The following is a 27,847-nucleotide window of genomic DNA, read 5'->3' on the forward strand; positions in this document are numbered from 1 at the left end:
CCTGTCAACCATCTTCAACCCCACATTTCACCTGAGACCCAGCCCACAGGCATCCTGCTCTAAAACGAGAGAAACAAAATATATCCAGTGTCCTGTACTCTGCCTCCCCAAACATTCTCCCCACCCCCACCTAGCCCACCACTTTGGAAAGGATCAAGGTGACCTACCCAAACCAGGGTCCATCCCTCCCCAGAGTACTTGACTTAGGCATCCTCTGCCCCATATAAGCCCAGGACCAGACTTCCTGCCCTCAGACAGCCCTTCCCAGGAACCCAGGCGTTTCAGTTTTCAGCTTCCTCCATCACCTCACACTGTCTTCAAGATGTCTCGTTCCCCAGCCCTGGCCACAGCGACACCGTAAATCCAGGAGACTCAGGGGCAGCAAGCGGGAGGGAGCGAGGAGCCGCCAGGACGCCCCCTCACAGAACCCTTGGTGCCCGGGTGCCTCCTCCTCGGGTCTTCACCTGCTGCGGGCTCCACCCCCGCTCCGCCTAGACCAACCTCTGCTCCTCCTCCGACTCCTCCCCCCCCCCCCCGTACCCCCAGCCGGGTCAGAACGGACCCGGGACAGAGCGACGCGGAATCCCGGGCGCCTGGGTCCCCAGCATGATCCTCGGTGAGTGGGCTCTGCAGCTCCAGACTCTAGGCCCCTGGGTCCCCTTCAGTAGGTCACCCCCCCACACCCCCTTGCACCGCGGTGACTGCGGTCGCCCGTCAGCGACCAGCTCCCCCTCCCCCTTCATCTGGCTCCACATCTGGGGTCCCCTCTTACCCTCTTCTCCAAACTGCCGCTTCTCTCGATAATCTAGGGAGTGGTAAAGGAGCAGACTGAGCTGAGGGAGACCCCCTCCCCATAATGAGAACATTGCGTATTCATGAGGCTCATGAATACTATATTACTGTCTACAGGAAGCTGGGGGAAGGGGCTGGCTGGTCTCGGCCTGGTGGAGTTGAGGGAAAGGCTTTGACCTGTCTTCCCCCACCCTTAGCTCTGGCGCTCCGATGTCCTTCTGGGCCCAGGATAAGAGGGAAAGGAGGAAACTGTCCATCCCAGGGCCCCTGCGGTTCAGGTCCTGTCTCCGCAGCCATCCTGCCCCAACACGCCAGAACCTGCCCCTATCTCCCTGCTCTGCTGCCTGGGCCCTTCCTTCCCGGCTTCCTTCTTCTTCCTTCTTTCCCCACCTCACCCCCATCTCTGCCTGGTTTGGGGGGTGGGGGCGGGCAATGGAGAGAGTAAGAATGGGGGCGGGGAACTCCCGCGGGCTCTGACAGCCCTTCAGCCACAGCCACCCCATCCTCATGACCTACATCAGAAGAGAACCCCAGGATGGGGGAGGAGAGGGACAGATGAGCTGTGTACTGGACTCCTCATCATCTGAGCTCCAGGCCCCTGCCTCCGAATAGTCTGCAGGCTGCTCTGTCCTCTGACTTCTGACGTTTGCCCTGGGTAGGTCAGTTCCTGGGGCCCGTTTATGGCGGGAGCCCCACCAACCAGACCCAGACACCTGTGGTCTTCCCACCACCACACACTAGGGACATCTGGCTCTATGTTGGTGCCCTAGGCTTTGCCTAGCTGCTGCTTCATCCCTCTGCTCTTTGAGTCCTTGGCTCTTTTGCTTTCTTCTTTCATTTGACTCCTGTTGACTTCCCATTAGCTGTCTTTATCCCTTCTTCGCATCTTCCTCCATCTCTTTCACTCCCCCCTCCTGAATCTCCTTACTCTCTCACCACTTTATGTCTGCCCTTTCCACCTGGCACTTCGTAACTATTAAATGAATGAGGGAACAAAGTCATGACTGACTGGTTGCCTGCCTCCTTCCCAAGGGTATCTCTAGCAGAGAAGATTCCCACCCATTTATGAGGACTACTCTAGAGTGACCCTCGCAGACATGACTTGGACTCAGGTTCCCAAAGACAGGCTCCACATTCCTCCAACCTGTGCAACTAACTCATGCCTCACCCTCGGCGTGAGGCCCAGAAGCAGCATCATGTTTGTTCAGAACAGGCCAGCATGAGCCATACTTCCCCTGGTCAATAGGCCCCAAAGAGGACCTCAGAGACCTACTCACCTCAACCAAGATCCCCCCACAGGAAGAATGCCTGGATCCAGCAATTAGGCCCCCACCACATCTCCCTGGAAGACACTGCAATTAACTGCCTCCTTGTGCCCAACCCACAGAAGGGGTGGGAAGCCTGTTGGCCCAAGCCCACACAGCTTAGTCCTCTTTTTTTTTTTTTTTTTGTATTTTTCTGAAGCTGGAAACGGGGAGAGACAGTCAGACAGACTCCCGCATGCGCCTGACCGGGATCCACCCAGCACGCCCACCAGGGGCGACACTCTGCCCACCAGGGGGCGATGCTCTGCCCCTCCGGGGCGTCGCTCTGCGGCGACCAGAGCCACTCTAGCGCCTGGGGCAGAGGCCAAGGAGCCATCCCCAGCACCCGGGCCATCTTTGCTCCAATGGAGCCTTGGCTGCGGGAGGGGAAGAGAGAGACAGGGAGGAAGGAGAGGGGGAGGGGTGGAGAAGCAAATGGGCGCTTCTCCTATGTGCCCTGGCCGGGAATCGAACCCGGGTCCCCCGCACGCCAGGCCGACGCTCTACCGCTGAGCCAACCGGCCAGGGCCAGCTTAGTCCTCTTTGAGAAAGAAGGGGAAAGGGAGGAAACTGCCAGCTTGTGCTCAGGCCCCACCCTCAGGGCCTATATACTAAGGTTTTCAAGCTCTGAATGCTGAGGTCTACTGTGTCTATGTGCCTATGTGCCTGGTGGCCCTGGCCAGCAGGGAAGGTCCAGCCTGCTTGCTTAAGCTCTAGACTGTGGGCCCAGGTTTAAGGAGGTGGTTCTGGGCTCAGGTTCCCTGTTCCAGGTTGTTCTTACTGTCCTCTCCAACTGGGCCCCTAGTATGGTGAAGGGAAAGTCATTGGGAGAGACCCATTCCTGTCAGATTGGGAAGATATCCCAGAGGCTTTGTTTCTCTCTTCCCTTCCTGCTACCTTCTCCCTTTGGCCCTGCCTCCACTCACATCTACCCCAGGGTTATTAGGGATGATGTTTTGAGTAGTTATTTATAATCATCCCCTTGTTGCTTTCATCTTTGACTTCAAAGTCTTTCCAGCCCTCAGCCTGCCTCTTGCCAAGATGGGGGAAATTGAGGCAGAAGGAGACATTTACATGGGACTTGCTCAAAAAGGCAAGACCCAGGGTTTCAAGCTTCTCCTCTCAACCCCCAATGTTGGGCATTTCTGGAGAAGGAGAAGAGGCCAAAAGGCCTGGAGAGAAAAAGAGATGGATTAGAGAAGAGATCCCAGTCCAGATTCCAATCCAATTTCTCCCTTGGCCCCAGAGTCTAATTCCTCATGTTTTTTACTACCTTGAGCCCTAACACAATTTACAGCACTAACGCTGATATCTCTGCTTAATCTGAATCTCATCCTAGCCCATTCTCTAGCGACCAACATTAACCCACAACCCTACCCTAACACCTTTCCTGGCTCCTGTTTCTACCTGTACTCAGCCACTCCCTGAGCCAGCTCATGGTAGACACTCCCAATCTTTACCACAAGGGCTTGAAGCCCCAAGCCCAACCTAAAATTTCCAAGGGGCCGGGACTCCAACCAGACTAGAATTTCTGGGGAAGAAAGGAAAGACCAGACCTCAGTGGGCTGGAAGGAGTTGGCTGTGGCTTGATGCTGGAGAGGAAACCTGAGCAGGATCAAAGTGCCTAGGGGAAGGTAGGGCACAGAAATGGACAAATGGACATCCATCCAAGTGGCTGAGTTCACCCCTCTAAATTTATTGGGAGCTGTTTTAAATAAAGCATTTGGCAGTTCCCCACAGAGCTGGGTGGGGCTTTATCTGCTGGAGGTAATTACTCTAATGAGCTACCCTCTGAAGTGGCCTGCCCTGCCCGACTTGTGTCTCTCTGTCTCTCTGTCTCTGTCTCTCTCTCTCTCTCTCTCTCTCTCACACACACACACACACACACACACACTCCAGTTTGCTCTCCACCTCCTCCTCCAAACCCGACTGAAGCCTTCACCTGGCCAAATAACAGGAGTCTTGAATATCCTACCTCATTTCCTGCTTCCTAGGTCCTTACTATATACTCCTGCCTCCCCCTCCCATGCCTAGTCTACCCAGAAATGTGTAGTGCTTGAAAGTCCTGTGTCTGGAGCCAGAAACACAGGTTCAATTCTCTCACTAGCTGTGTGACTTTAATCAAGTAACTCCTCCTTTCTGAGCTGATTCTCCTCATCTACAAAACAAGGATTAATTTATTCAGTAAACATTTATTCATTAAGCTCCCTTGTGGCATGCCACATAGATTTGTTCAATCTTCTCAACATGAGGCAAGTACTTTTGTTCTCATTTGAAAAATGTGAAATGAGACCAAGAGAATCCAAGAAACTAGCCAGTCAACTAGCTAGTGAGCAGTGCCTCCATCAGCAGGGAGACTATGTATGTAAATTGCCTGGAATATAGTAGCAACTATATCCCTCAAAAAGTGGCAACTATTATTCTCAGAAAAGGAATGGAAGAGGGAACTGAGTCTTGGACTACCTGAAAGCAAGAGTCCTGCTTCCACCCATTTATCCTACAAGCTGCATCTCCATCCTCATTTCATCCCTTCCCCCCACTTCCCCTTCCCCCCACCCCTCCCTCCAGGGTTTGTGTCAGTGGAAAAAGTGAGTTGTTGGCTGTAGGAAATGGAGTGGCTGCTACCTGTTTTCCTTCATTCCCAGGAAGTGCATGGAACTTGCTCTCCCCTTCCTCTCTTTGAACAAGATGGAAGCCTCTGCTCAGAACTTTGCTTCAGAGTTAGAGTAGAGTCCTTTTGGAGTTATGTAGCACAGAGAGAATTTGCTATAGAGTGCAACAGATCTTGATTTAAATCCCAGCTCTGATACATATAATCAGTCAAGTTTTCAACTCCTCTGATCCTCAGGTCTCCTCACATGTCAAATGGAAAAGAGAATATCAGCTACCCCCATTGAATCATCACTACCTTCAGAGATTCAATGTGATAATACTCAACCCGGGAAAGAGTGAAAGAACTGGGCTGCTGTCTCTGGTGCTCTGGGCAGGGCAAGTGCCAGCCCCAAACCAGCTGCTAAGGGTGGCTGCTGGGTGCCCAGGACTCCAGGAGTGCTCAGGTTTCCCTCACCATTCCTGATGCCACCCAGGGCTCGTTAAGGCTGCCCTGGTCTTGTGTGCCAGGCAGGAGGGGGCAGGGTGCAGAGAAGAGAAGCTATGAGCAGACAGACCAGGAAGAAGAGATGGTTAAACTACCCCGTCAGTCTGTCTGTACCTGTCTGTTTCTTCCTGTCTTGCTCTACTTTCTGTCCTTTGGGCTTTCTACCCTAGTCTGTAGCTCCAGGTCCAGATTTTCAGCAGTGTCCCTGTTTTTCTGTCTAGTTTCACTCTTTTCCACCTCTCCATTGTTCTCTATCCTTTTCTCTGCGTCCCCTTTCTTAGTCACTTATTCCTGCTGTTAGTCTTTCCCATTCCCTTTTACTCACCCTTGTCTGTCTGTCTGTCTGTCTGTCTCTCCCTCCTTTCCTCCTACCCCATACCAACTCCAAAGGCATGCACACAAGTGTACAGAAAGAAAGGGAATGGCCACACGGTGTACAGACCCCTATATGCCCAAGGGCCAAAGCCAAGCATCCTGCCCCTCAACATTCAGATGCCTGGAACCCGAGCTTCCTGCAGTCTTGACCCCTCACTGACTCAGGCGCCCTGACTACCCAGTCATAGCAGTGGTTAGAAGAGACAGACCCCTCTAGACCTTTCTGGACCAGCTCCCTGCTCCCAGCTGTGCCTGAGTCCTCCCCCCCCTCTTGCCTCTGATTCCCCTAATCCCTGCTCCCCTGCCCTCCCCTCTGCCCCACTTTTGCAGAACTCTGATTGGCTGATTCTACTGACTGGACTGGGGGAGGGGGTGCTGGCAAGGGAGAGGGCAGGGGGCAAAACCAAGGGAAGGGGACACTGTCAGGCCCAGGCCCCGGGCCCTGAGGGGCCGGGGCCAGGGCCAGACCACTGCCTGAGAGCGGCAGGCACCATAAACTGAAGGTATGAAAAGGGCAGTCTCTGTGGAGGGAGCAAGAAAGGATCTGGGAAACCTTCTGCCCCAGTAAAGTCAAGGGAGGACGGGGCCAAGCTTGCAGCCTCCTGGGTTTGCCTTTGTTCTTGGGAAGCTCTGTTGCTGACAGGGGCTTGCTAGAATAATGAAGGACAGCCAGAGTTTCCAACCCATGGACAGGGAGGTCGAAGAAGGGAGCTGGGCCAGCAGAGGGGTCCTGAGGGCCTTTGGGCCACTCCTTTGGAGCCTGGTGGGGTTCCTCCCATGGCTCTGGAGACAAGAAAAGAGGTTTGAGGGCAGGGTAGTGAAGTGGCAGCCTGGACTTTCATTTCCCCTCTGGGTGAGACCAAGGCATTCCCCTCCCAGAGAGCAGGTCAGGTCTTAGTTCCTCCTGCTGAGCTGGAGCTGAGCACTCCTGGTTGCACAGGAGGGCATGGGGAAAGACAGGAAGGTTGGGAGAAGTGCCCTGAGAAGGGCCCCGGGGCAGTCCGCCCCCCCCCCAAGCAAATGCCATTCACCTACTACCCACCCCAGAGGTGTCAACAGTTAATTAAGAATTACAATTACGACAACATCATAACTCTTTGGAGAGCCTAAAAGATTCAATAGCCCTCATCCAAATCTAGGCCTCAATATTACCCTCTCTGGACAGTGGGGTGAAGCACCCACCTGACTGTTCTCCCTGGGGTGAAACCTAGCTTTGGGGGTTCCCTGGGGGAAAGCAAAACCAGGAGAAGGGAGTGGGCAGGGGCTCAGGGTTCCCAAGTCCTGCTGGTCCAACATGCAGCGGGCAGAGGTCTGTGCTCTTCCTGAGTGTTTAATGCCTAATTAGTGGTCGTGGAGGATGAAGGCTAGAGAAAGGAGAAGTGAAAATGACCCAAAAGGGAAGGACTGATCTGCACCCTCCCCAGACCCACAGGGCACCGTGCTCCATTGCTCCAGAGCCAGCGAGCAGGGGAAGTGTGTGTGCATGGGGGTCATACTTCTGAGTGTGGGGGCCCCAGCTGGGGAGCGGGGCTGATAGGCTTCAATCTTCCTGCCTCAAATAATGTTTTCTCTGCCTTTCAGGCAGCCTGAGCCGGGCAGGGCCCCTCCCTCTGCTACGGCAGACGTCCATCATGCAGCCCCCACTGGACCTCAAGCAAATCCTGCCTTTCCCACTGGAGCCAGCCCCCACCCTGGGCCTCTTTAGCAACTACAGCACTGTGAGTAGCAGGCGGTCTGCCTGCCCCACTCTCTTGTAACCTCAGCTCTCCCTCAGACCCACCCTTGCCTTCTTCTCCTCTTCCCCTTGTATCTAATTCCTTATCTCTTTTTAGAATCCAATCTCCCTTACTAGTCAATTACAAGTATAGTTGGCTATCTGGTGTATTATTATCATTTTTTTTAATCTGGTGTATTACTAATAACAATAACAATAATAGTTAATATTTGCTGAGGCCTTGCCATGGGCTAGACACTCTGCTAGGTGTTTTTATTTACTTATTTATTTATTTATTTATTTACAGAGACACAGAGAGAGAGTCAGAGAGAGGGATAGACCGGAACGGAGAGATGAGAAGCATCAATCATTAGTTTTTCGTTGCGCATTGCGACACCTTAGTTGTTCATTGATTGCTTTCTCATATGTGCCTTGACCGCGGGCCTTCAGCAGACCGAGTAACCCCTTGCTTGAGCCAGCGACCTTGGGCTCAAGCTGGTGAGCTTTTGCTCAAACCAGATGAGCCTGCGCTCAAGCTGGTGACCTTGGGGGTCTTGAACCTGGTTCCTCGGCATCCCAGTCTGATGCTCTATCCACTGCGCCACCGCCTGGTCAGGCTGCTAGGTGTTTTACATAACTCATCTAGTCCACCATCTAGAGAAATATCCAGACCTAGTGGGTGATAGAGTCTGTAGGGAGGTGGGAGGGCTGATAGGATATCCAGAAAGCAGTGATGTCAAGAAAGAGGGAATCAGCAGGGGCATAAACATGCCTTTTTGTAAGTTCCAGCTCTCTGATGTCCACCCTGGGTGGATAGGGTCAGTGGGGTAGGTCGTGGAGGGTGGTAAAATTGTCTAGATTTAATACAACATGAAGTGGAGAGCCATTATCCATTCTTTTTTTTTTTTTTTTACAGAGACAGAGCATGAGTCAGAGAGAGGGATAGACAGGGACAGACAGACAGGAACGGAGAGAGATGAGAAGCCTCAATCATTAGTTTTTCATTGCGTGTTGCAACACCTTAGTTGTTCGTTGATTGCTTTCTCACATGTGCCTTGACCGCGGGCCTTCAGCAGACCGAGCAACCCCTTGCTGGAGCCAGCGACCTTGGGTCCAAGCTGGTGAGCCTTGCTTAAATCAGATGAGCCTGCGCTCAAGCTGGTGACCTTGGGGTCTCGAACCTGGGTCCTCTGCATCCCAGTCCGACGCTCTATCCACTGCGCCACCGCCTGGTCAGGCAAGCAAATGGACGCTTCTCCTATGTGCCCTGGCCGGGAATCGAACCCGGGTCCCCCGCACGCCAGGCTGACGCTCTACCGCTGAGCCAACCTGCCAGGCATTATCCATTCTTGATCAGGAGAGTGTCTTGGTAAGAGAAGTGTTTAAGGAAGGTGAGTAAAGCAGCTGGATGGAAGGGAGCAGAGGCTGGAGGAAAGTGGCCAATGAAGAGGCTATTTCAGCAATGTGGGCCTACAAGGAAGCTTGGAGTGCCAGACCAGCAGGTGTCTAGTGACAGTGGCAGAGAAAGGAAGGGAGATGGGCAAGGTATTTCCAAGGAAATATTGAAAGACCATGGTAACCAATCAGAGTTTGGGAGTTGGGGAGCAGAAAGAGGAGTCATCTTTTTTTTTTTCATTTTTCTGAAGCTGGAAACAGGGAGAGACAGTCAGACAGACTCCCGCATGCGCCTGACCGGGATCCACCCAGCACGCCCACCAGGGGCGGTGCTCTGCCCCCCAGGGGGCGATGCTCTGCCCATCCTGGGCGTCGCCATATTGCGACCAGAGCCACTCTAGCGCCTGAGGCAGAGGCCACAGAGCCATGCCCAGCGCCCGGGCCATCTTTGCTCCAATGGAGCCTTGGCTGCAGGAGGGGAAGAGAGAGACAGAGAGGAAAGCGCGGCGGAGGGGTGGAGAAGCAAATGGGCGCTTCTCCTATGTGCCCTGCCCGTGCGGGTCCTCCGCACGCTAGGCCGACGCTCTACCGCTGAGCCAACCGGCCAGGGCCAAGAGGAGTCATCTTTGATGACTCCAGGGTTCAGGCCTCTGTGATTGGGAGGAGGAAGTCACCTTGGGCCCTGGCCGGTTGGCTCAGTGGTAGACTATCGACCAGTGAATGTCCTAGGTTTGATTCCTGGTCAGGACACACAGGAGAAGCGACATCTGCTTCTTCACCTCTCCCCCTCCCTCTTCTCTCTCTTCCTCTTCTGCAGCCATGGCTCATCTGGTTCAAGCATGTCAGCCTGGGCGCTGAGGATGGCTCCGTGGAGCCTCCACCTCAGGTGCTTAAAATGGCTCGGTCATGAGCATGGCTACAGATGGGCAGAGCATTGGCCCCAGATGGGGGTTGCTGGGTAGATACCAGTTGGAGTGCATGCAGGAATCTATATCTCTGTCTCCCTTCCTCTCACTCAAAAAAACCCAAAACAAATAAAAAACAAAAAAAATTAAAAAGGCCCTGGCCGGTTTGCTCAGTGGTAGAGCATTGGCCTGGCATGCAGGAGTCCCGGGTTTGATTCCCAGCCAGGGCACATAGGAGAAGCGCCCATCTGCTTCTCCACCTCTCCCCCTCTCCTTCCTCTCTGTCTCTCTCTTCTTCTCCTGCAGCCAAGGCTCCATTGGAGCAAAGTTGGCCCAGGCACTGAGGATGGCTCTATGGCCTCTGCCTCAGGTGCTAGAACAGCTCTGGTTGCAATAGAGCGATGCCCCAGATGGGCACACCATCGCCCCCTGGTGGGCATGCCGGGTGGATCCCGGTCGGGCGAATGCGGGAGTCTGTCTGACTGCCTCCCCGTTTCCAACTTCAGAAAAATTCAAAATTAAAATTAAAATTAAAAAATAAATAAAGCAGAAGAAGAAGAAGAAGAAGTCACCTTGACAGGGGCAGAGGGTTGGAGGAGGAAGCTGATCCAGCATGAGGCTGTTGAACTTCCTTTAGGACATGGTGAGTTGGTGTACCAGTGTAACATCGAGCCAGAAATGTTAAATAGGCAGAATTTGAGGCTTGGAGACTTACTCTAACCCACCATCAAACCATATTCAAGTACAAACATGCATTTTTAAAATTCATTTTAGAGATTAGAGAGAGAGAAGAGAGAGAAAGAGAGAGAGAGAGGGAGGAACAGGAAGCATCAACTCCCATATGTGCCTTGACCAGACAAGCGCAGGGTTTCAAACCAGCGACCTCAGCATTCCAGGTCGACGCTTTATCCACTGCGCCACCACAGGTCACACATATTTTTTATATTTCAATCTTGACAGCAACCCGATAGAGTAGCTATGACTTTATCCTCATCTTACAGATGAGAAAACTAAGTACTTACCGTATTTCCTCATGTATAAGATGCACATTTTTCTGAAAAATTTGGGGTCTAAAAACTGGGTGCGTCTTATACAGTGGTTGTAGATTTTTTTTACTTGCATTTCCCACTTTTTTGCACTTGTTTTTTTTTTGGGGGGGTTGTTGTTTTTTGGGGGGGGGTTTGTATTTTTCTGAAGCTAGAAACTGGAAGAGACAGTCAGACTCCCGCATGCGCCTGACCGGGACACACCCGGCACACCCACCAGGGGGCGATGCTGTGCCCACCAGGAGGCAATGCTCTCCCCTCTGGGGCGTCGCTCTGTTGCAACCAGAGCCACTCCAGCGCCTGGGGCAGAGGCCAAGGAGCCATCCCCAGCGCCCGGGCCATCTCTGCTCCAATGGAGCCTTGGCTGCGGGAGGGGAAGAGAGAGACAGAGAGGAAGGAGAGGGGGAGGGGTGGAGAAGCAGATGGGCGCTTCTCCTGTGTGCCCTGGCTGGGAATCGAACCTGGGACTTCTGCACGCCAGGCCGACGCTCCACCACTGAGCCAACCAGCCAGGGCCTTCGCACTTGTTTTTGCGCTCATTGTTGAAGACAGTGATTCATCATCAGACACAGATGAGGACAAGCTAATGGATGGGAGTTTTGACAGTGATAAGGAGTTCTATGAATTTTTTTTTTTCAGAGAGAGTCAGAGAGAGGGATAGACAGGGGCAGACAGACAGAAACAAAGAGATGAGAAGCATAAATCATCAGTACTTCGTTGCGCATTGCGACACCTTAGTTGTTCATCGATTGCTCTCCCACATGTGCCCTGACCGTGGGCCTTCAGCAGACGGATTAACCCCTTGCTCCAGCCAGAGACCTTGGGTCAAAGCTGGTGAGCTTCTGCTCACACCAGATGAGCTCACGCTCAAGCTGGCGACCCCGGGGTCTCGAACCTGGGCCCTCCGCATCCCAGTACAATGCTCTATTCACTGCGCCACCACCTGGTCAGGCTCTATGAATTTTATGATGAATAAAACTTGAGTTCAATAACTTTATGTAATACTTTTTTTTTTCAAATTTCGGGCCCCAAAATTAAGGTGTGTCTTACACACAGATGCATCTTATACATGGGGGGAATATGGGTACTATAAGCAAGGCACTGCTTTAGTTACAATGGAGACATTAGGGTGAATATAACATGGTCTAATTTTTTTTTAATTTTAAATTTTATTTTATTTATTCATTTTTTTAGAGAGGAGAGAGAGACAGAGAGAGAGAGAGCAAGAAGAGAGAGACAGAGAGAGAGAAGGGGGGAGGAGCCGGAAGCATCAACTCCCATATGTGCCTTGACCAGGCAAGCCCAGGGTTTCGAACCAGTGATCTCAGCATTTCCAGGTTGACGCTTTATCTACTGCGCCACCACAGGTCAGGCTAATTTTTTTTTTTTTCTTAGCTTCCGAGATCAAACCAGATTGGGCACTTCCAGGGTGGTATGGTGTTAGAATTTTTTTTTTCTTAAGTGAGAGGTGGGGAGTTAGAGAGACAGATTCCTGCTTGTGCCCCAACCAGGATCCACCCAGCATGCCCCTGCTGGGGAATGCTCTGCCCATCTGAGGCCATTGCTCAGTAACCAAACTATTTTAGCGCCTGAAGCAAGGCCATGGAGCCATCCTCAGTGCACAGGGCCAACATGCTCTAACTAAGCTTTGGTTGTGGGAGGGGAAGAGAGAGGGCGAGGGGAAGGGGTGGAGAAGCAGATGGTCGCTTCTGCTGTGTGCCCTGACCAGGAATCAAACACAGGACATCCACACGCCAGGCCGAAGCTCTACCACCGAGCCAACTGGCCAGGGTCATAATATGGTCCAATCTTGAAGGAGCTTATATTCAGGGGAGAAATACAGTAATCTGCAATGCAAACCAGAAAAGAATTAATAAATATTGTGAAACAGACACTAATAATGATTTAGTAAATAAAAAAATTATTATTTTGAGCACCTACTATGTGTCAGGCACTGGGCCTGGTGCCAAGGACACAAGACTCTGTTCACGCCCTTGGGGAACTCACAGTTTAGTAGGAAAAATAACAAGTTAACATTTACCCTATAGTGTGAGAAGAGCTGTGTCTGAGGCATTTGGCTTCTATAGGAGCTCAAAAGGGTGTCAAGAAAGACTTGCTGGGTTGACCTGGAACGCTGAGGTCACCGGTTCAAAACCCTGGGCTTGCCTAGTCAAGGCACATATGGGAGTTGATGCTTCTTGCTCCTCTCCCTTTCTCTGTCTCTGTCTCTCTCTCTCTCTCCTCTCTAAAATGAATAAATAAATAAAAATTTATAAATGAGAAAAAAAAAAAGACTTGCTGGATGTGGTGGTGCCCAAGGGACTGACCTGAGCTAAAGGAGGAAAAGAAAGAAGAAGAAAAAGGGATTGAATTTGCAGCAGGTAACATATGATTTGGGCTTTGAAGAATTAGTAGGATTTTAAAAGGAGCCTTAGAGAACATTCCAGACAGAAGCAAATAGCATGAACAAGGTCTGGAAAAGAGCACTTGAGAAAGTGCAGTTGATTGGGTGTAACTAGAGCAGAATACTGGGAATACTTTCCCCCAACCAAATACCTGATTTATACTTACCCCAGGTCGCCCATTATTTCCCTCATTTTTTAGATAAGGAAATAATGGCCCAGAGAGGTTAAATGACTTGCCCAATCACAAAACTACTTAGGGATCCCGGTGGATAATCCAGGGTTTCTGATTCCCCTCGTGTTCATAACTCCACTGTCTCTAGTGGGCAGTGAGGACGAGCAATGTAAAGCCAGGAGCATGGATAAGCTTGGAGAGTGCAGCAGAGTACTGAGCAGCACCAATTTTGGCACGTGACTGTCAGGACTTGAATTGACATAGTGAAAGTAGTGGCTGTGTGGCCTTAAGCAAATTACTTAATCACTCTGAACCTCAGATTTACCAGCTGTAAAATAAGATAGGAATAGTACCAGCTCACAAGGTTGTGAGAATCGTGTTGTATAATCATAACGCATAGCACAAAGTAAATGTTCAGTTGCTATGATTATTATGTTATTGCTATTATTTCTATTTAAGGGAGGATCAGAGAGAGAAAGATTGTGTGGCCAAGGCCTCAGCCTTGAGAAATCAGCAGAATTAGGTAGTGGGAACAGGAGGAAGCTGCACAAAGGAAACAGAGGAGCCACTGGAAGGGGTGGGGACAGAACCACAGAACCCAATTTCTGTAGAGCTGGAGAAGCCAAGGGAGAGAGTGTAGTGGGCTGCATCAATAGTGTTGAATTCTGCAGGGGAACGGGGACTGCAGAAAAGGTGCAGACAGGCCTTTGGCAGTACTGTGCAACAGTTAATAACATAGCTTTGGAGTCAGGCTGTCCAGGTTTAAATTCAAATCCCACTTCAGCCACTTCTTCATTTACAACCTTAAGCAAATTATTTAACCTCAGTTTCCTCATCTATAAAATAAAGACAAAAATAGTACTCAGAATAGTGGTTGTGGAGATTAAATTAGATAATCCACGCAGAGTTTGGTACAGAGGCTGGCACATTCCAAGGGCTCAATCAGCATTAGGTGGTGACGGTATCCTTGGACTCTAAGATTGCTCTCCTAATTGGGCAGTTCTTACTCCTTAGACCCCCTTCCTGTATTATGTGTCCCTCTGCCCTTGTACATCCTTCACTATTTCCCAAAGACAGCCTATCTACATCCAGTCCCCTGCTTCACTCATCTGTCTGCCCTAAGTGGAATGAGAGGTGATGAGATCCAGAGATGAGAGAGGGAATCCTAGAACCTGTCCAGAGAGGATGAGGAGGTGTCTCGGGGAGTGGGTTGCTTTGCCCTCCCGCCCCTTGTCCTGCAATGCTGCCCCCACTAGACCGCCAGAGGGCAAGCAAGTGCACAAAAGCATAAACTATTAGGGAACCTGGTTCTCCAGCAGGTGGCGGATGAGGGAAGAAGGTAGGAACGAGGTCTCCAGCCTGAAGTCTGTTCTGTGCCAGGCGCCCGCAGTTCCAACCGTTCACAGGAATAACTGAGAGAGCAGTGCCTGACACCTGGCTACCTGATCTCAGTTCCCCATCCCAAGTAGAGAAGGTGGCACGTAAAAGGGCGCAGGACCCGTGTACAGAGGGAGCAGGGGAAGGATCGTCTGGGACTGGGAAGAGAGACTGACCACAGAGAAAACAGGATCAGGGAGGAAGGGATGAAAGAAAGGAGAAATGTCCAAGCTAGAGAAACAGGATCGTCCGTAGGACTGGTGGATACACTAGACCCAGGAAGGGTCCCGGGTGGAGGAAAGCCGAGGTCATCTGGTCAGTGCCCATCACCAGGCCGAGCGGCCCCTCACACCATGACTAGGGCTTCCCTGGAACGAGTATCTGGACTGGGACTCTCCCTCCTCTTTTCGCCCTAGCCCCTCTTCAAACCTCTTCCCTACTCCCGCCCCCGCCCTCGGCCCGCCCTCGGCCCCGCCTCCGGGGCGGCTCCGGTCCCTGCCGGCACCGCCTCCCCTTCTCGCGGCCGGCCGGGCCGCACAACCCCGAGCCACCCCGGCAACGAGAGCCACTTCCCTGGCCTGCCCGGCCCGGCAAGGCTCGAGGCCCCCGCCCGGGTCCGCCATCCCGGGCCATGGAGCCGCGGCCCCCGGGGTCCCGCAGGGTAAGCCACCCATCCCCTCTTCTCTCCCTGGCTCCCGCTGCTACCGCAGCGCCCCCCACCCCCACCCCATCCCCGCCCGCCTCTGCGGGGCTGGCTACCTCTCCCTTCGCCTGGTCCTCGCGTTATCCGGCCCATCCCCCACAACTGGCGCGGGCCCCAACCAATCTCTGGATCCCAGGTGGCGCCCCCAGACTGCTGCCACCATACTGGATACCCCAGACTTAGATCCTTCGAGTCCCCCAAATCTTCAGACATCCGGTCAGGTCCTACACCTACCCTGAAATTACCATGCTGCTCAGATCCCTAGTCTCCAGCCCTGACCCCATCCCGGTCTCTCTTTCTCAGCATCCCTCCCCCACCAGCTTCCACCTGATCTTTAGACACCCCCTAGCTCCCTCTCCTGTTTCTATCTGTCCTGTCCTCAGGTCTTCCCATTAATAAGATTCCACCCCCTTTCCTTTCTGCCTTTATTTGGGGGTTTGGGGAAGTGGGGCTGTCAAACAAGGGGCAGCAACTACCATCAGATAAAGGGCAATGGAAGGAAATATAATCATAGCCCCCCCCTCGTGTTTCTGATCTGGTTTCCCCCTTCCCTCCCCCTTGCCCTTCCCGATTCATTATGCCCCAGCTTCAGGGAGCAGTTCCCCTTCATGTCTACTATTGGAGGGCAAGTGAGAGGGGACCATTTTGTGGACCTTTCCAGGCAGTTCCTAGGCCAAAATCCCAGGGAAGGGGCTCTGGAGTGGAACAGGCTCTGGGAGATTTTGGCCTCCTCCCCTCCCCAGAGAGCCCTCATCTAGGTCACCAGGGCCTCTTGACCTTGGTCTGAAGCAGCACTTCAGTGGCTCACATTCCACCTGCACAGAGATTGGGCCTTGGAGCCCTCATCTTCAGCCTGGTGTTCCCTCAATTCCTGGAGGAGAGAGTGGGAAGGACCCACCTGACTGGGTTGATGCCCTCTTCCCTGCCACCCCACCAGTTGGTATTTATGAACTTAAGCTGAGGAGGGGGTCGTGCAAGAGAAAAGGCTCTAACCCTGGAGGAAGGACAGGGACCATCCTCAGGGGATGGATTTTGGGATGGTCAGCCCACAAGTCATCCTCAGGGCACTGGGTCCTCGGGCACACAGGGGAGCAGGCTGGGATGATGGGACCAGGTTTAGACAGAATCAGGAACCTCCACTCTCCCCTCTCCATCCCTCTCCTCTATCCCTATTATTTTAATCTATTTAGGTTTCCTGGCCCAGATTGGGTTTCTATTTGGGCTGCATTCCATTCCCCACCCAGCATGTGAGGAAGCCCAGGGACTGAGAAGAACCCTGGGGCAGAGTTGGGGGGTGGGATCTCTGGATAGGAAGGACCAAAGCCTAGAGATAGGGAATTGAGAGCCATCATCTGTTTCCTTTCTCTGATTAAAGCTATCTCCAACTTGGTCTGTCTTTCTTTCTGCCAAACACATCATACAGTCACACAGATAAACATACAGCTGAAGCCTGACCAGGCGGTGGCACAGTGGATAGAACATCGGACTGGAACACAGAGGACGCTCTTTCAAAACCCCAAGGTTGCCTCCTTGAGCGCAGGCTCACCAGCTTGAGCGCAGGGTCACTGGCTTGAGCATGGGATCACAGACATGACCTCATGGTCACTGGCTTGAGCCCAAGGTCGCTGGCTTGAGCAAGGGGTCATTGGCTCTGCTATAGGCCCCCCCCCCCCGTCAAGGCACATATAAGAAAGCAATCAATGAACAACTAAAGTGCTGCAACGAAGAATTGATGCTTCTCATCTTTCTCCCTTCCTGTCTGTCTGTCCCTATCTGTCCCTCTCTCTGTCTTTGTAAATTAAACACACACACACACACACACACACACAAACCACACAAACACAGCTGAAGATTATACAACCTGGCCATTCATGGAGTCAGCAGAACCCCCAACACAAAAATGTTGATACATAAATGGTATACACATAGTACATGATACTCTTTCACACTCCACCCATGCACAGATTGATCACAGCCTGCCTAGACACACACACACACAGACACACCCATTCTTCCTACTTGGCTATTTCTTGAATAGGTCCTAGGCTTTCAGGAGGTGTAAAGTGAGCCACTTGAGAGGGTCTGCTTCCAGCCAAGGGCAGGCCAAGAGATTGACACTTATCTGTCAGACCAGTTATCTGAACCTGGTCATGGTTCCTGCCTCAACCACTACTAGATGGGGCAACCCTTTTCACAAAGATATTAAATCATCTTTCCTGAATTACCCCAACCAGCCAGTGAGGCTACTGTGGAAAGCAGAGGAAAGACAGGATATGTGGGGCTTTCCAGACTTGAACCCCCTTTCTCCCTTTGCTTCACATTCCTGTCTCTCACTGGTGTCTCACTTGGAACCAAGTAGTCTTAGGCACAGGGAGGGACTCAGCTGAAGAGCTAAGGACCCTCCCCTCAAGTCACCAGCAACTGTTTTTGTTTTTATTATTATTTTTTTTTTTTTTTTACCAGCAACTGTTTTTAACTTGATCTTCCACCTGGAAGATAAGGTTTCAGGTCTAATTTGGTTCCATTTTTATAAATCCAGGAGGATCACCCAACCCTCCTCAGCCTCAGCTGCATTCCAGTCTTGCCTCTCCCTGGCTGCCTAGGGGCCAGAAGGGAGGAGGACTGTGCAGGGAGGCTGTTTTCATGCCTCTAGTCCCCTTGGCTTCATCCTCTGATAGCAGAAGGCCTCAGAGAGAAACTCCCATCCTCTCCCCTCCTCATGTGAACTCTTGGCAGGAGACTGCAAAGACATCTGCTGACCCAGGGTGGAGGCAGAAACTGTTTCTAATCCCGCCTAGCCCCACAGCCCTGCCCCAGAAGCTCTCTGATCAGGGAGACACAGTTCAGAAGATCGGGGCTGCCTCAGGCCAACCCAGCTTCTTAGGCTCCCTACACGTTCCCACATTCCCCATTATCTGCTAGAGCTACCTATCCTCCCGCGTGCGTGCGCTGTGTGTGTGTGTGTGTGTGTGTGTGTGTGTGTGTGTGTGTGTGTGTGTTTTCCTCCTGAGTTTACTCCCTCTAGAAGATGTTGCTTTAAAGAGGTCCAGGGAGTGAGTATGTTCAGGTTTTCTGGGGCCAAGAGATGGGAAGCTGGTTACATCTGTCTCCTGGGGCCAGAAGCTTAGCTTAGTAGACAGTCTTGCCCCAGAGGGAAGGCCAAAAAGGCCTTAACTGAAGGCCCTAAGATCTGGGTTGCTGCGAGTCTCTGTCAGTGGGCCTCTAGTGCATCGGCCTAGCTATAGGAGATGGGTCAAGATGACTGAGTTGGCTCTTCAGGGTATGATGGACTGAGACAAGAGTGCCAGTTCAAGTCCCAGCTCTGCTATTAGTTCATGGTTTGACCTTGGAAAAAACAACTTCTACCTCTGTCAAATGGGAGCGCTGGGTCAGCTGACCTCTCAGATCCCTTCTAGTGCTGTCAGGATAGGGCTGGGAGGGAATCAGGGAGGACTGAGACTCGGAGCCCTCAGCATACTGAGGATAAGAAGGAGGCTCTGGGGACTTTGGTTGAACCCAGCTTCTGCCTCTGGGGGGACGATGAACATGAGCTTGTGCTGGGGTTCCTTGCTCACCCCAGCCTGCCTCCACAGATGGACCCTGTACAGAAGGCTGTGCTTTCCCACACTTTTGGGGGACCCTTGCTCAAGACCAAGCGGCCCATCATTTCCTGTAATGTCTGTCAGATCCGCTTCAATTCTCAGGTAAGAAGCCCAGACACTCACCCACTCAACGGGTGGGGCAGGGGCAGCTGGAGGGTCTTGGGGGAGAACATAGTCTGGGAGCCTTGGGTGAGGGGTAGGGATTAAGAGGACATCAAGGGAAGAGAAGTGAACGGGATACTGTGGGAAGGGCATGAGATGATAGAAGGCACTTGAGAAGTCCAAGAGATGACTTTACATTTCAGCATGAAGTAGACCAGTCTGCTAAGGCTGAGCCCTCCCTCCCTAAGGACTGCTGTATCCCTGGCTCAGAGCTTCTTGGAACACAGGTGGCCATCAGTGTTTGGGTGGGAACGTGGCCTCTGGCCCACTGGTCCTAGGGCACAGAACTGAGTTAGGTTATTGGCTCCCTGCAAAGCCTGTTTCCTCCTTGGACTTTGCTGAACTCCTCCCCTGACCCACCCACTTCCTCTAACTGCCTGGTTTCCTCCTCTCTCCACTCTCCTCCCTCCAAATCACATGCAAAGCCAGGCCCCCACTCCCTTCCATGGGACTTCTTATGGGGAGAAACCGCTGAGAGCTCAGAATGTAGGTGCTGGCCTCCCAGATTTCCTGCCTCCAAGGCTCCCTTGGGATTTCTGTGTGAGTCTAGAGGGGACTTTGAGGGGTACAAGTTCTAAGAGCTTTTGTAGAAGAAGAGCAGAGCCTCATTCTGCTGAATAGGGGAACAGAGCCTGCTCTGCTTCTCTGCCCAGTCCACACACACACACTGCGCTGCCAAGCTGTGCACATCGCTGCCGCCACCCACCCCACCTCTCGATCTTTTTTTTCTGCCTATCCACACCTTTTATTTCTACTCTGTTTCTCTCTGGGTGACCTTGTAACTCTAGGATTGTATGTTCTTATCAGGGGGTGCACATGGTGGGGGAGGTGGAGCCATGACCAAGTCAGCTTTAGACCTCCCCTTCCCCTCAACCTCAGGCAACCCCTCTTCCAACCCAGGCTCCACTTAGGAGTGGAAGGCAGAAGACCAGAGGGGTGGGGGCCAGTAACAAGCAGCCCTCTCCTTTTTTTGTCCCTCCGCAACCAAGCGGCTCTGTTTTGACAGCTGTCTCTGCTGCTTTCTGTCTCCAGAGCTGGGCTTGGGGCCAGGGTCCTCCAGGGTGTCTGCAGAGGCTTCAGGGAAAATGAGACCCAAGCGGCAGTAGTTAGGTAGAGCCCACGTCTCTGGAGCTTCTGGGACTCTCAGATTGAGGGTAGACGCAGCCAAGCCTGGATCCCAGGACCAGGGGACACAGGCCCAGGGTCTAAGAGGATGCTAACTGGCTTGACTGCTAGACTCCTCCCATTTAGGAGTCTGTAGGTGTGGGGTCCTTCTCCCTCACCTCAAGACTAGGTGGGAAGCCTAAATCTGCAACCAGGCCCTGGGTGTGGTAGCAGGTGGAGCCTGAGCTAGGTAGGGATCCAGGTTCCCAGGGACTCCAACTTGAGAAGTTTGTCCGAGCCCCAGGAATAAGCAGGGCTCCTTGGCATGGGGCTTTACATCTCACTGGTGTAAGGAGAGATTCACTCACTGCATCCTGCTGAGACCACCTTGGACCTGAAAGAGCCCTACAGGGAGATTTGTTCAATGAAAGGTGATCTTGGTTTCCATTTTCTTCCTCCATCACCGCAGAGCCAGGCTGAGGCACACTACAAGGGTAATCGTCATGCCCGAAGAGTCAAAGGCATCGAGGCCGCCAAGACCCGAGGCAGGGAGCCTGGCGTCCGGGAACCTGGAGACACAGCTCCCCCAGGTGGCACCCCCCAGAATGGGGATGCTGTAGCCCCTCGTCCAGGTAGATCTGAGCCCCCCACATTCTTAAACTGATCTCTTCTCCTCTCTTCTTTCCACACTTCCCAGAATTTTCCTCTGCTTTCATCTTTCTCTTCCTCAGCCCCTACCTTACCCCTACCCCCACCCAAGGTGAGTCCTGGAGCCAAGCACAGTGATGCAAACTTTCCATCCTGTCATCTCCCCCTCACCCCAGCTCCTCTCAACAGAACTCCCACTGTCTGTCCTCCCCACCGCCCAGTGAGTCAGAGAGGGGCGAGGGTGAGGCCACCTGACAAACTTCCTCAAGAAAAAGGGAACCATGGAATCCAGGGAGAGGCCCCTTCATCTTGGGAAGAGGGGCAGGGGAGGGAGTTAGGACATCTGAGGGTCCACCCAATGGTGCTCCCCTCAGGGAAGACTGAAAGTCTAGGAAACCCAGGCAACTCTTTGGATAATCTTCGGTAGATCTTCCTTTTTTTTTTTTTTTTAGATTTATAGATTTTTTAGAGAGAGAGAGAGAGAAGGGAGGGTGTGAGAACTGGAGAGCATCAACTAGTAGTTGCTCCTTGTAGGTGCCTTGACCAGGCAAGCCCGGGGTTTTGAACTGGTGACCTCGGCATTTCAGGTGGAGGTTTTTATCTGCTGCGCCAACACAAGCTTGGGTAGATCTTTTTCTTTTTCTTTTTTTTTTTTTTTTTTTTTTTTTTTTTTACAGAGACAGAGAGAGAGGGATAGACAGGGACAGACAGACAGGAACGGAGAGATGAGAAGCATCAATCATTAGTTTTTCTTTGCGCATTGCGACACCTTAGTTGTTCATTGATTGCTTTCTCATATGTGCCTTGACCATGGGCCTTCAGCAAACCGAGTAACCCCCTACTTGAGCCAGCGACCTTGGGTCCAAGCTGGTGAGCTTTTGCTCAAACCAGATGAGCCCGCGCTCAAGCTGGCAACCTCGGGGTCTCAAACCTGGGTCCTTGGCATCTCAGTCCAATGCTCTATCCACTGCGCCACCGCCTGGTCAGGCTTGGGTAGATCTTTTGACCTTTCTGGGCCAGTTTTTTCTTTCCTGGGAAAGCGGGGAGTAAAACTTTAAGACCTTTGAGGTCTTTTCTGGGTTTACAAAAGGCAACTCTGAAACTCTTTCTCCCTCATGGCTACTGGCCATCTTTAACCATATTCCCAGCCAAGAAACTGGAAAGAAGGACTATTAAGACAGGAAGATATGAGCCACCCCCATCCTGGGATTGCTACATCAGATGTCAGTCATGGCCAACTCCAGAGAGACCCAACAGCCCATTTCCTCTGTATCCTTGCCTGTTATTACTGCCCTACCCTAAGCAGAATGAGAACCAAGGATCTGCAGCACCAGCCTGTGAACCAGGCCGCCCCTCTCAGCACACACACATACACACCATCCCTCAGGGATGCAGATAGAGTGGGCAGGTGAGCTGAGTTCTAACTGTGCTCCAGTTGCTTCTTAGCCTAATCATCTGGGTTAATTTGATAACATCTCAGTAAAATTGGGATAATGGTGGTGGTAGGTAACATTTCTTCAATAGCGCTGTTCTAGGTGCTTTATTCATATTACCTCATTTAGTTCCTATGGTATCTCTCTAAGGAAATAGTGATACCTGCCCTGCTTTTGTAAGCCATGAAGTCCTATCCAGAATGAGATGTGAGTGTGCTGTCTGGATTGAGATGGAGATAAAGGATGTCAGAAATGAGTAAGTGAAATAAAGGAAAATACCACACAATGGACAAGCAAATGGACACCTGCAGGGGTCAGGAGGTCCCCTCCCACCAGCTCCCCACCCCCACCACCAGCCTCCTCATGACCCGGAAACTGGATCGGCTGCTGGAGCAAGAATGGGAGTGCTAGAGTTTCCCCTGAACGGAGGCCAGAACCCAGCGCTGAGGCCTAGGGCCTGTGCATCTTTAATCGAGCCATGAATTATAGAGCAGCCCGCATCCCTGTCTCTTCCCTCTCCGGTTCTGCTGTTTCTGTTTCTCTTTTGCTATTTCTGTGTCTGTCTCTTTCAATCTCTCCTTGCTCGTCCTGCCTCTGTGACTTCCTAGAGTTCTTTGGCTTGCCTCCCTGGGGACTGGACAGGACTCTGGGAAGGGGCTGGCCAGGCAGGAAGCCCAGGCTGGCTGGCAGGCCACTGAGGGGTAAATCTTTGTTCCATACCTCTCCCCCTGGCTAGGCTGGCTACCAGCTTCACCCTGAAGGGGACACCATGGGCTGGACCTCCCTCCTCTACCCCCTGGCCTTTCCCAGCTTATGGAGAGTGAGCCAGGCATTGAAGTCTCACACCCAGCCTGCGGCAGCTGGACCACATCTGGCTCTGGCCCAGGGCATGAGAGCATTCATGTTGTCACAGGGTGGGAATTCCTGGGCTCTTGCCCTCCAGGAAATGGAGGTGGGTCTCCTCCACATAAAGAATCTTCTCCAAAAGCCATCTAGAGTGACCCTTGTGTTTCTCCCCCAACAACAGCTTCCATGGAGAATGGACTGGGTCCAGCCCCAGGATCCCCAGAGAAACAGCCTGGTTCCCCATCCCCTCCTAACACTCCTGAGACTGGTCAGGGTGCAACCAAGGGTGAAGGAGTGACTCCAGCCCCAGCTGCCCTTCCTAGAGGTAGCAAGGAAGAGGAGGAAAAGGCCAAGCGGCTGCTCTACTGTGCTCTGTGCAAGGTGGCAGTGAACTCCCTGTCCCAGCTTGAGGCGCATAACAAAGGTATGGACTCCCCTGCCCTACACCCCCACTTCCCCTGTCCTCAGCCCACTCCTATTCCCTGCATCCTAGCTACCCTGGCTCCTAATATCTCTGTACCCTCTAAGACCTACCAACTTATCTTCCTTCCTAATCATGTCCACCATCCCTTAGTCCCTTACTTCCTCAGTTCTCCCCACCTTACATCTTGTGCCTATGGCTCTCCTCTGACCCATCCTATGCTTGAGTGGGAGGGTCCTGAGGGGCTTGGGAACCCCGCACTTGATGCCTCTCATATTGTAATTAAGAATGTGGGTATTGTGTCTGTCAGTGGACGAGCGGATTAAAAATCTTTGGTATATATATACTATGGAGTACTACTCAGCCATAAGAAATGATGACATCAGGCCTGACCAGGCGGTGGCGCAGTGGATAGAGCGTCGACTGGAATGCTGAGGACCCAGGTTTGAGACCCGGAGGTCACCAGCTTGAGTGCAGGCTCATCTGGTTTGAGCAAAAGCTCTCCAGCTTAGACCCAAGGTCGCTGGCTCGAGCAAGGAGTTACTCGGTCTGCTGAAGGCCCACAGTCAAGGCACATATGAGAAAGCAATCAATGAACAACTAAGGTTGCAATGCGCAACGAAAAACTGATGATTGACACTTCTTATCTCTCTCCGTTCCTGTCTGTCTATCCCTGTTTATCCCTCTCTCTGGCTCTCTGTCTCTGTAAAAAAAAAAGAAAGAAAGAAATGATGACATTGGATCATTTACAACAACATAGGATGGACCTTGATAACATTATACTGAGTGAAATAAGTAAATCAGAAAAAACTAAGAACTATATGAACCCATACATAGGTGGGACATAAAAATGAGACTCAGAAAAAAAAAAAAAAAAAATGAGACTCAGAGACATGGACAAGAATGTGATGGTAAAGGGGGGGGGGCAAGGAAGGAGAGGGGGGGAGGGCCACAAAGAAAACCAGATAGAAGGTGACGGAAGACAATTTAACTTTGGGTGAGGGGTATGCAACATAATCAGATGTCAAAATAATCTGGAGTCCCTGGCCGGTTGGCTCAGCGGTAGAGCGTCGGCCTGACGTGCGGGGGACCTGGGTTCGATTCCCAGCCAGGGCACATAGGAGAAGCGCCCATTTGCTTCTCCACACCCCTCCCTCCTTCCTCTCTGTCTCTCTCTTCCCCTCCCGCAGCCAAGGCTCCATTGGAGCAAAGATGGCCAGGGCGCTGGGGATGGCTCCTTGACCTCTGCCCCAGGCGCTAGAGTGGCTCTGGTCGCGGCAGAGCTACGCCCCCGAGGGGCAGAGCATCACCCCCTGGTGGGCAGAGCTTCGCCCCTGGTGGGCGTGCCGGGTGGATCCCGGTCAGTTGCATGCGGGAGTCTGTCTGACTGTCTCTCCCCGTTTCCAGCTTCAGAAAAAAAAATAATAATAATAATAATAATCTGGAGATGTTTTCTCTGAACATATGTACCCTGATTTATCAATGTCACTGCATTAAAATTAATAAAATAAATAAAATTTTAAAAATTAAAAAAAAAAAAAGAATTGGGTATTTGAGGCCTCGTAGGCCTGGAGAATTTTCCCTCCACTCCTTACCTCGTTCCCTCTGTGTGTTTCAGGTACTAAGCACAAGACAATTCTGGAGGCCCGAAGTGGGCTGGGCCCCATCAAAGCTTACCCTCGGCTAGGGCCTACCACTCCTGGGGAACCAGAGGCCCCTGCCCAGGACCGAACCTTCCACTGTGAGATCTGCAATGTCAAGGTCAACTCGGAGGTCCAGCTGAAACAGGTGGGTCCCAAGGCTCTTCCCAAGAATTCTGAATAGGTCCACCTGCTAATTGGGAAGGGAGAACAGGGAGTTTGAGTAAGGGCTCTTATACAAGGTTCCACACAAGGGACAGGGGCAGGTACTTGGGCTGTGATTTTGTCTTATGCCCTGCCTCCTAGCAGTCGCCTTACAGCCCCTTACTCACTCACCCTTGCAGCACATTTCCAGCCGGCGGCACCGAGATGGCGTGGCTGGGAAGCCCAACCCGCTACTGAGCCGTCACAAAAAGCCTCGGGGCGCTGCAGAGTTAGCGGTAAGACCCTGGCTGGGCGCTGGAAAATTCGGCAATGGGGGAATCGGTGCGCGGAGGAGAAAGGGACGAGGGCCACCTGAGGAGAGGTTGGGTTTGCAGGACCAAAGAATGACTTCTTCCCTCTCTCTTCCCTCCTTCTTCCCCTCCACGGCTGCAGGGCACTCTGACGTTCTCCAAGGAGCTGCCCAAGTCCCTGACCGGCGGCCTGCTCCCCAGCCCCCTAGCGGTGGCTGCGGTAATGGCAGCGGCAGCAGGCTCCCCGTTGTCCCTGCGCCCGGCTCCAGCAGCACCTCTTCTCCAGGGACCGCCGATCACCCATCCTCTGCTCCATCCAGCCCCTGGGCCCATCCGGACGGCGCATGGACCCATCCTCTTCTCCCCCTACTGACCTGAACCCTGAACCACCGCCCATTCAACGCCCGCACCTCTAGCCGGGACTCAGGCCTATGGGCTCCCAGCCCGCCCCTCCTCCCGGCACTCCCTGAATGATCTCTCTCCTTCCCCTCCACCCGAGGTAGGGGGTCTAGGAAAGGGGAGGGGTAGTGGGGGAGAGGGGCTTCAGAAGGGGGGGAACACCCCAGATCTCAGGGAACCCCACCCCCTGCCCTTCTCCCCTAGGAAAGGGGGGCCGTCTCACCCCGAGCCCCCTTGGAGACACCCCCCTCCCAAAAGCCATGTCCATCCACCCCTTCCCCCCAAACCTAGCACAAAATGGGGTTCACAAGCCATGGTCGGGGCCTGGGGGGCAGAAATGGATTTTCTTGGCAATAAGCAGACTCTGGTACTCTGGCCCTCTACCCCAAAATTGAAGCGCTTCCGTGAACACCCCCGTCCTCCACAGGGGGAGGGGAACAGGCGGGATCCCTTAAAAGCACTTTGGTTTTACCGCCTGCAACCTCACTGTGCCCGCCCGCACCAAGCCCCTGCCCCAGGTCTAGCTGGGTCCACAGCAGGGGACAGCACTTAGAGGCACTCTGGCACTTGGGTGGGACCAAGTAGATGCCTCTATAGACCCTTCACCTTCTTCCCCAGTTCGGATTCCATTCTTTTCACCAGCACCCAAAGCCCTAGGGGTACTGAGGGGGGCAAGGGGTGTCCAGTCAAAGCCCACCCCCTCCTCGCCTTCCGCAAAACTGTGAGCAAAAAGCAATAGAAGCCTCGCCCCTGCCCCTCTCCTTTCCGCAAGATTCGCAGAGTCTGTAGCCTCTCCATACCAGCTCCTAGACCTCATGGCTGTCCCCAACCACCAGACTCCACAGTACAACTCGGGAGGGGGCGTGACCTCCCCCACACCCTGTGAATTCTGTAGTATTGTCAGCCCTTCCAACCCCCCACCGGAGAGGGGAACGGCCTACTGGCCTTCCCTCCCCATCAACTCTTTCTGCTTAATGATGTAGCAATCCTGGCTCCCAACCCATGCCTTTCCCTTTTCCTTCTTTCTCCCTGACAATAAAGTCTGGATTCGTTTCTCTCTGTCCCTCAGACTCACTCTCAATCTCTTTGTTCGCTGCTTTTGTTTGTTTATTTGTTTTAGAAATTAAATTTGCCTGACCAGGTGGTAGGTCAGTGGATAGAGCATTGACCTGGGATGCTGAAGACCCAGTTTTAAAACTTAGAGGTTACTGGCTTGAGTGTGGGCTCATCTGGCTTGAAGCCCAAGGTTGCTTGAGCAAAGAGTCACTGGCTCAGCTAGAGCCCCCTGGCCAAGGCATGTATGAGAAGCAATCAATGAACAGCTAAAAGTGCCACAACTACTAGTTGATGCTTCCCTCTCACTTCCTGTCTGTCTCTCTCACTTAAAAAAAAAATTAATGGGGTGACATTGATCAGTAAGAGGATATGAATACATAAGTTTTAAGTAAACATTTCTATAGCATTTGAACTGTTGATTGCATTGTGTGCCCATCACCCAAAGTCAGATCATTTTCTGTCACCATATATTTGTCCCTCTTTCTCCCATCCCCTCCTCCTCTTGGTAACCACTTAGCCCACTGCTGGGAGCAATAACATTGGGATATGTATCTGTACAGCGAGGGAGACGGACACACAAGAAAGGGAACCAGAAGAAAGGGGGCCAGGGAAACTAGGGTGGGAGGAGGCAGACCTGAGGCTTGTGCAAAGTGAACAGAGACTCCCCACGTCGCTCACCCCCACTCCTGTCTAGCTCAAGTGTAAAGATGTCTGTGGGGAATCCCAGTCCAGGTCTTGGACTGCAGCCACAGCTGCTGAGAATTCTCCACAAGTCCACCAGGCGGCGCCAACGACA

The 27,847-nt window shown here is 52.5% G+C and overlaps 1 protein-coding gene across 4 annotated transcripts; it reads left to right on the forward strand.

Moving 5' to 3' along the window:
• Window positions 1-551: 551 nt before the first annotated feature.
• ZNF385A (zinc finger protein 385A) lies at window positions 552-27,058 on the forward strand. 4 transcript variants are annotated; one of them, XM_066258510.1, is made up of 8 exons: window positions 552-616; window positions 7,150-7,286; window positions 18,879-18,989; window positions 20,623-20,785; window positions 23,262-23,504; window positions 25,120-25,289; window positions 25,486-25,581; window positions 25,739-27,058. In XM_066258510.1, exons 1-8 carry the CDS (start codon window positions 607-609, stop codon window positions 25,967-25,969), a joined length of 1,161 nt encoding a protein of 386 aa, XP_066114607.1. In that variant the 5' UTR covers window positions 552-606; the 3' UTR covers window positions 25,970-27,058. The 4 variants fall into 4 exon arrangements, with proteins under 4 accessions (XP_066114607.1, XP_066114608.1, XP_066114610.1 ...); XM_066258511.1 differs by lacking the exon at window positions 552-616 and adding an exon at window positions 5,952-6,071; XM_066258513.1 differs by lacking the exon at window positions 552-616 and having other exon boundaries at window positions 7,169-7,286; window positions 18,866-18,989.
• Window positions 27,059-27,847: the final 789 nt, after the last annotated feature.

Source organism: Saccopteryx bilineata, chromosome 2, assembly GCF_036850765.1.
Source record: "Saccopteryx bilineata isolate mSacBil1 chromosome 2, mSacBil1_pri_phased_curated, whole genome shotgun sequence".
Lineage (NCBI taxonomy): Eukaryota > Metazoa > Chordata > Mammalia > Chiroptera > Emballonuridae > Saccopteryx > Saccopteryx bilineata.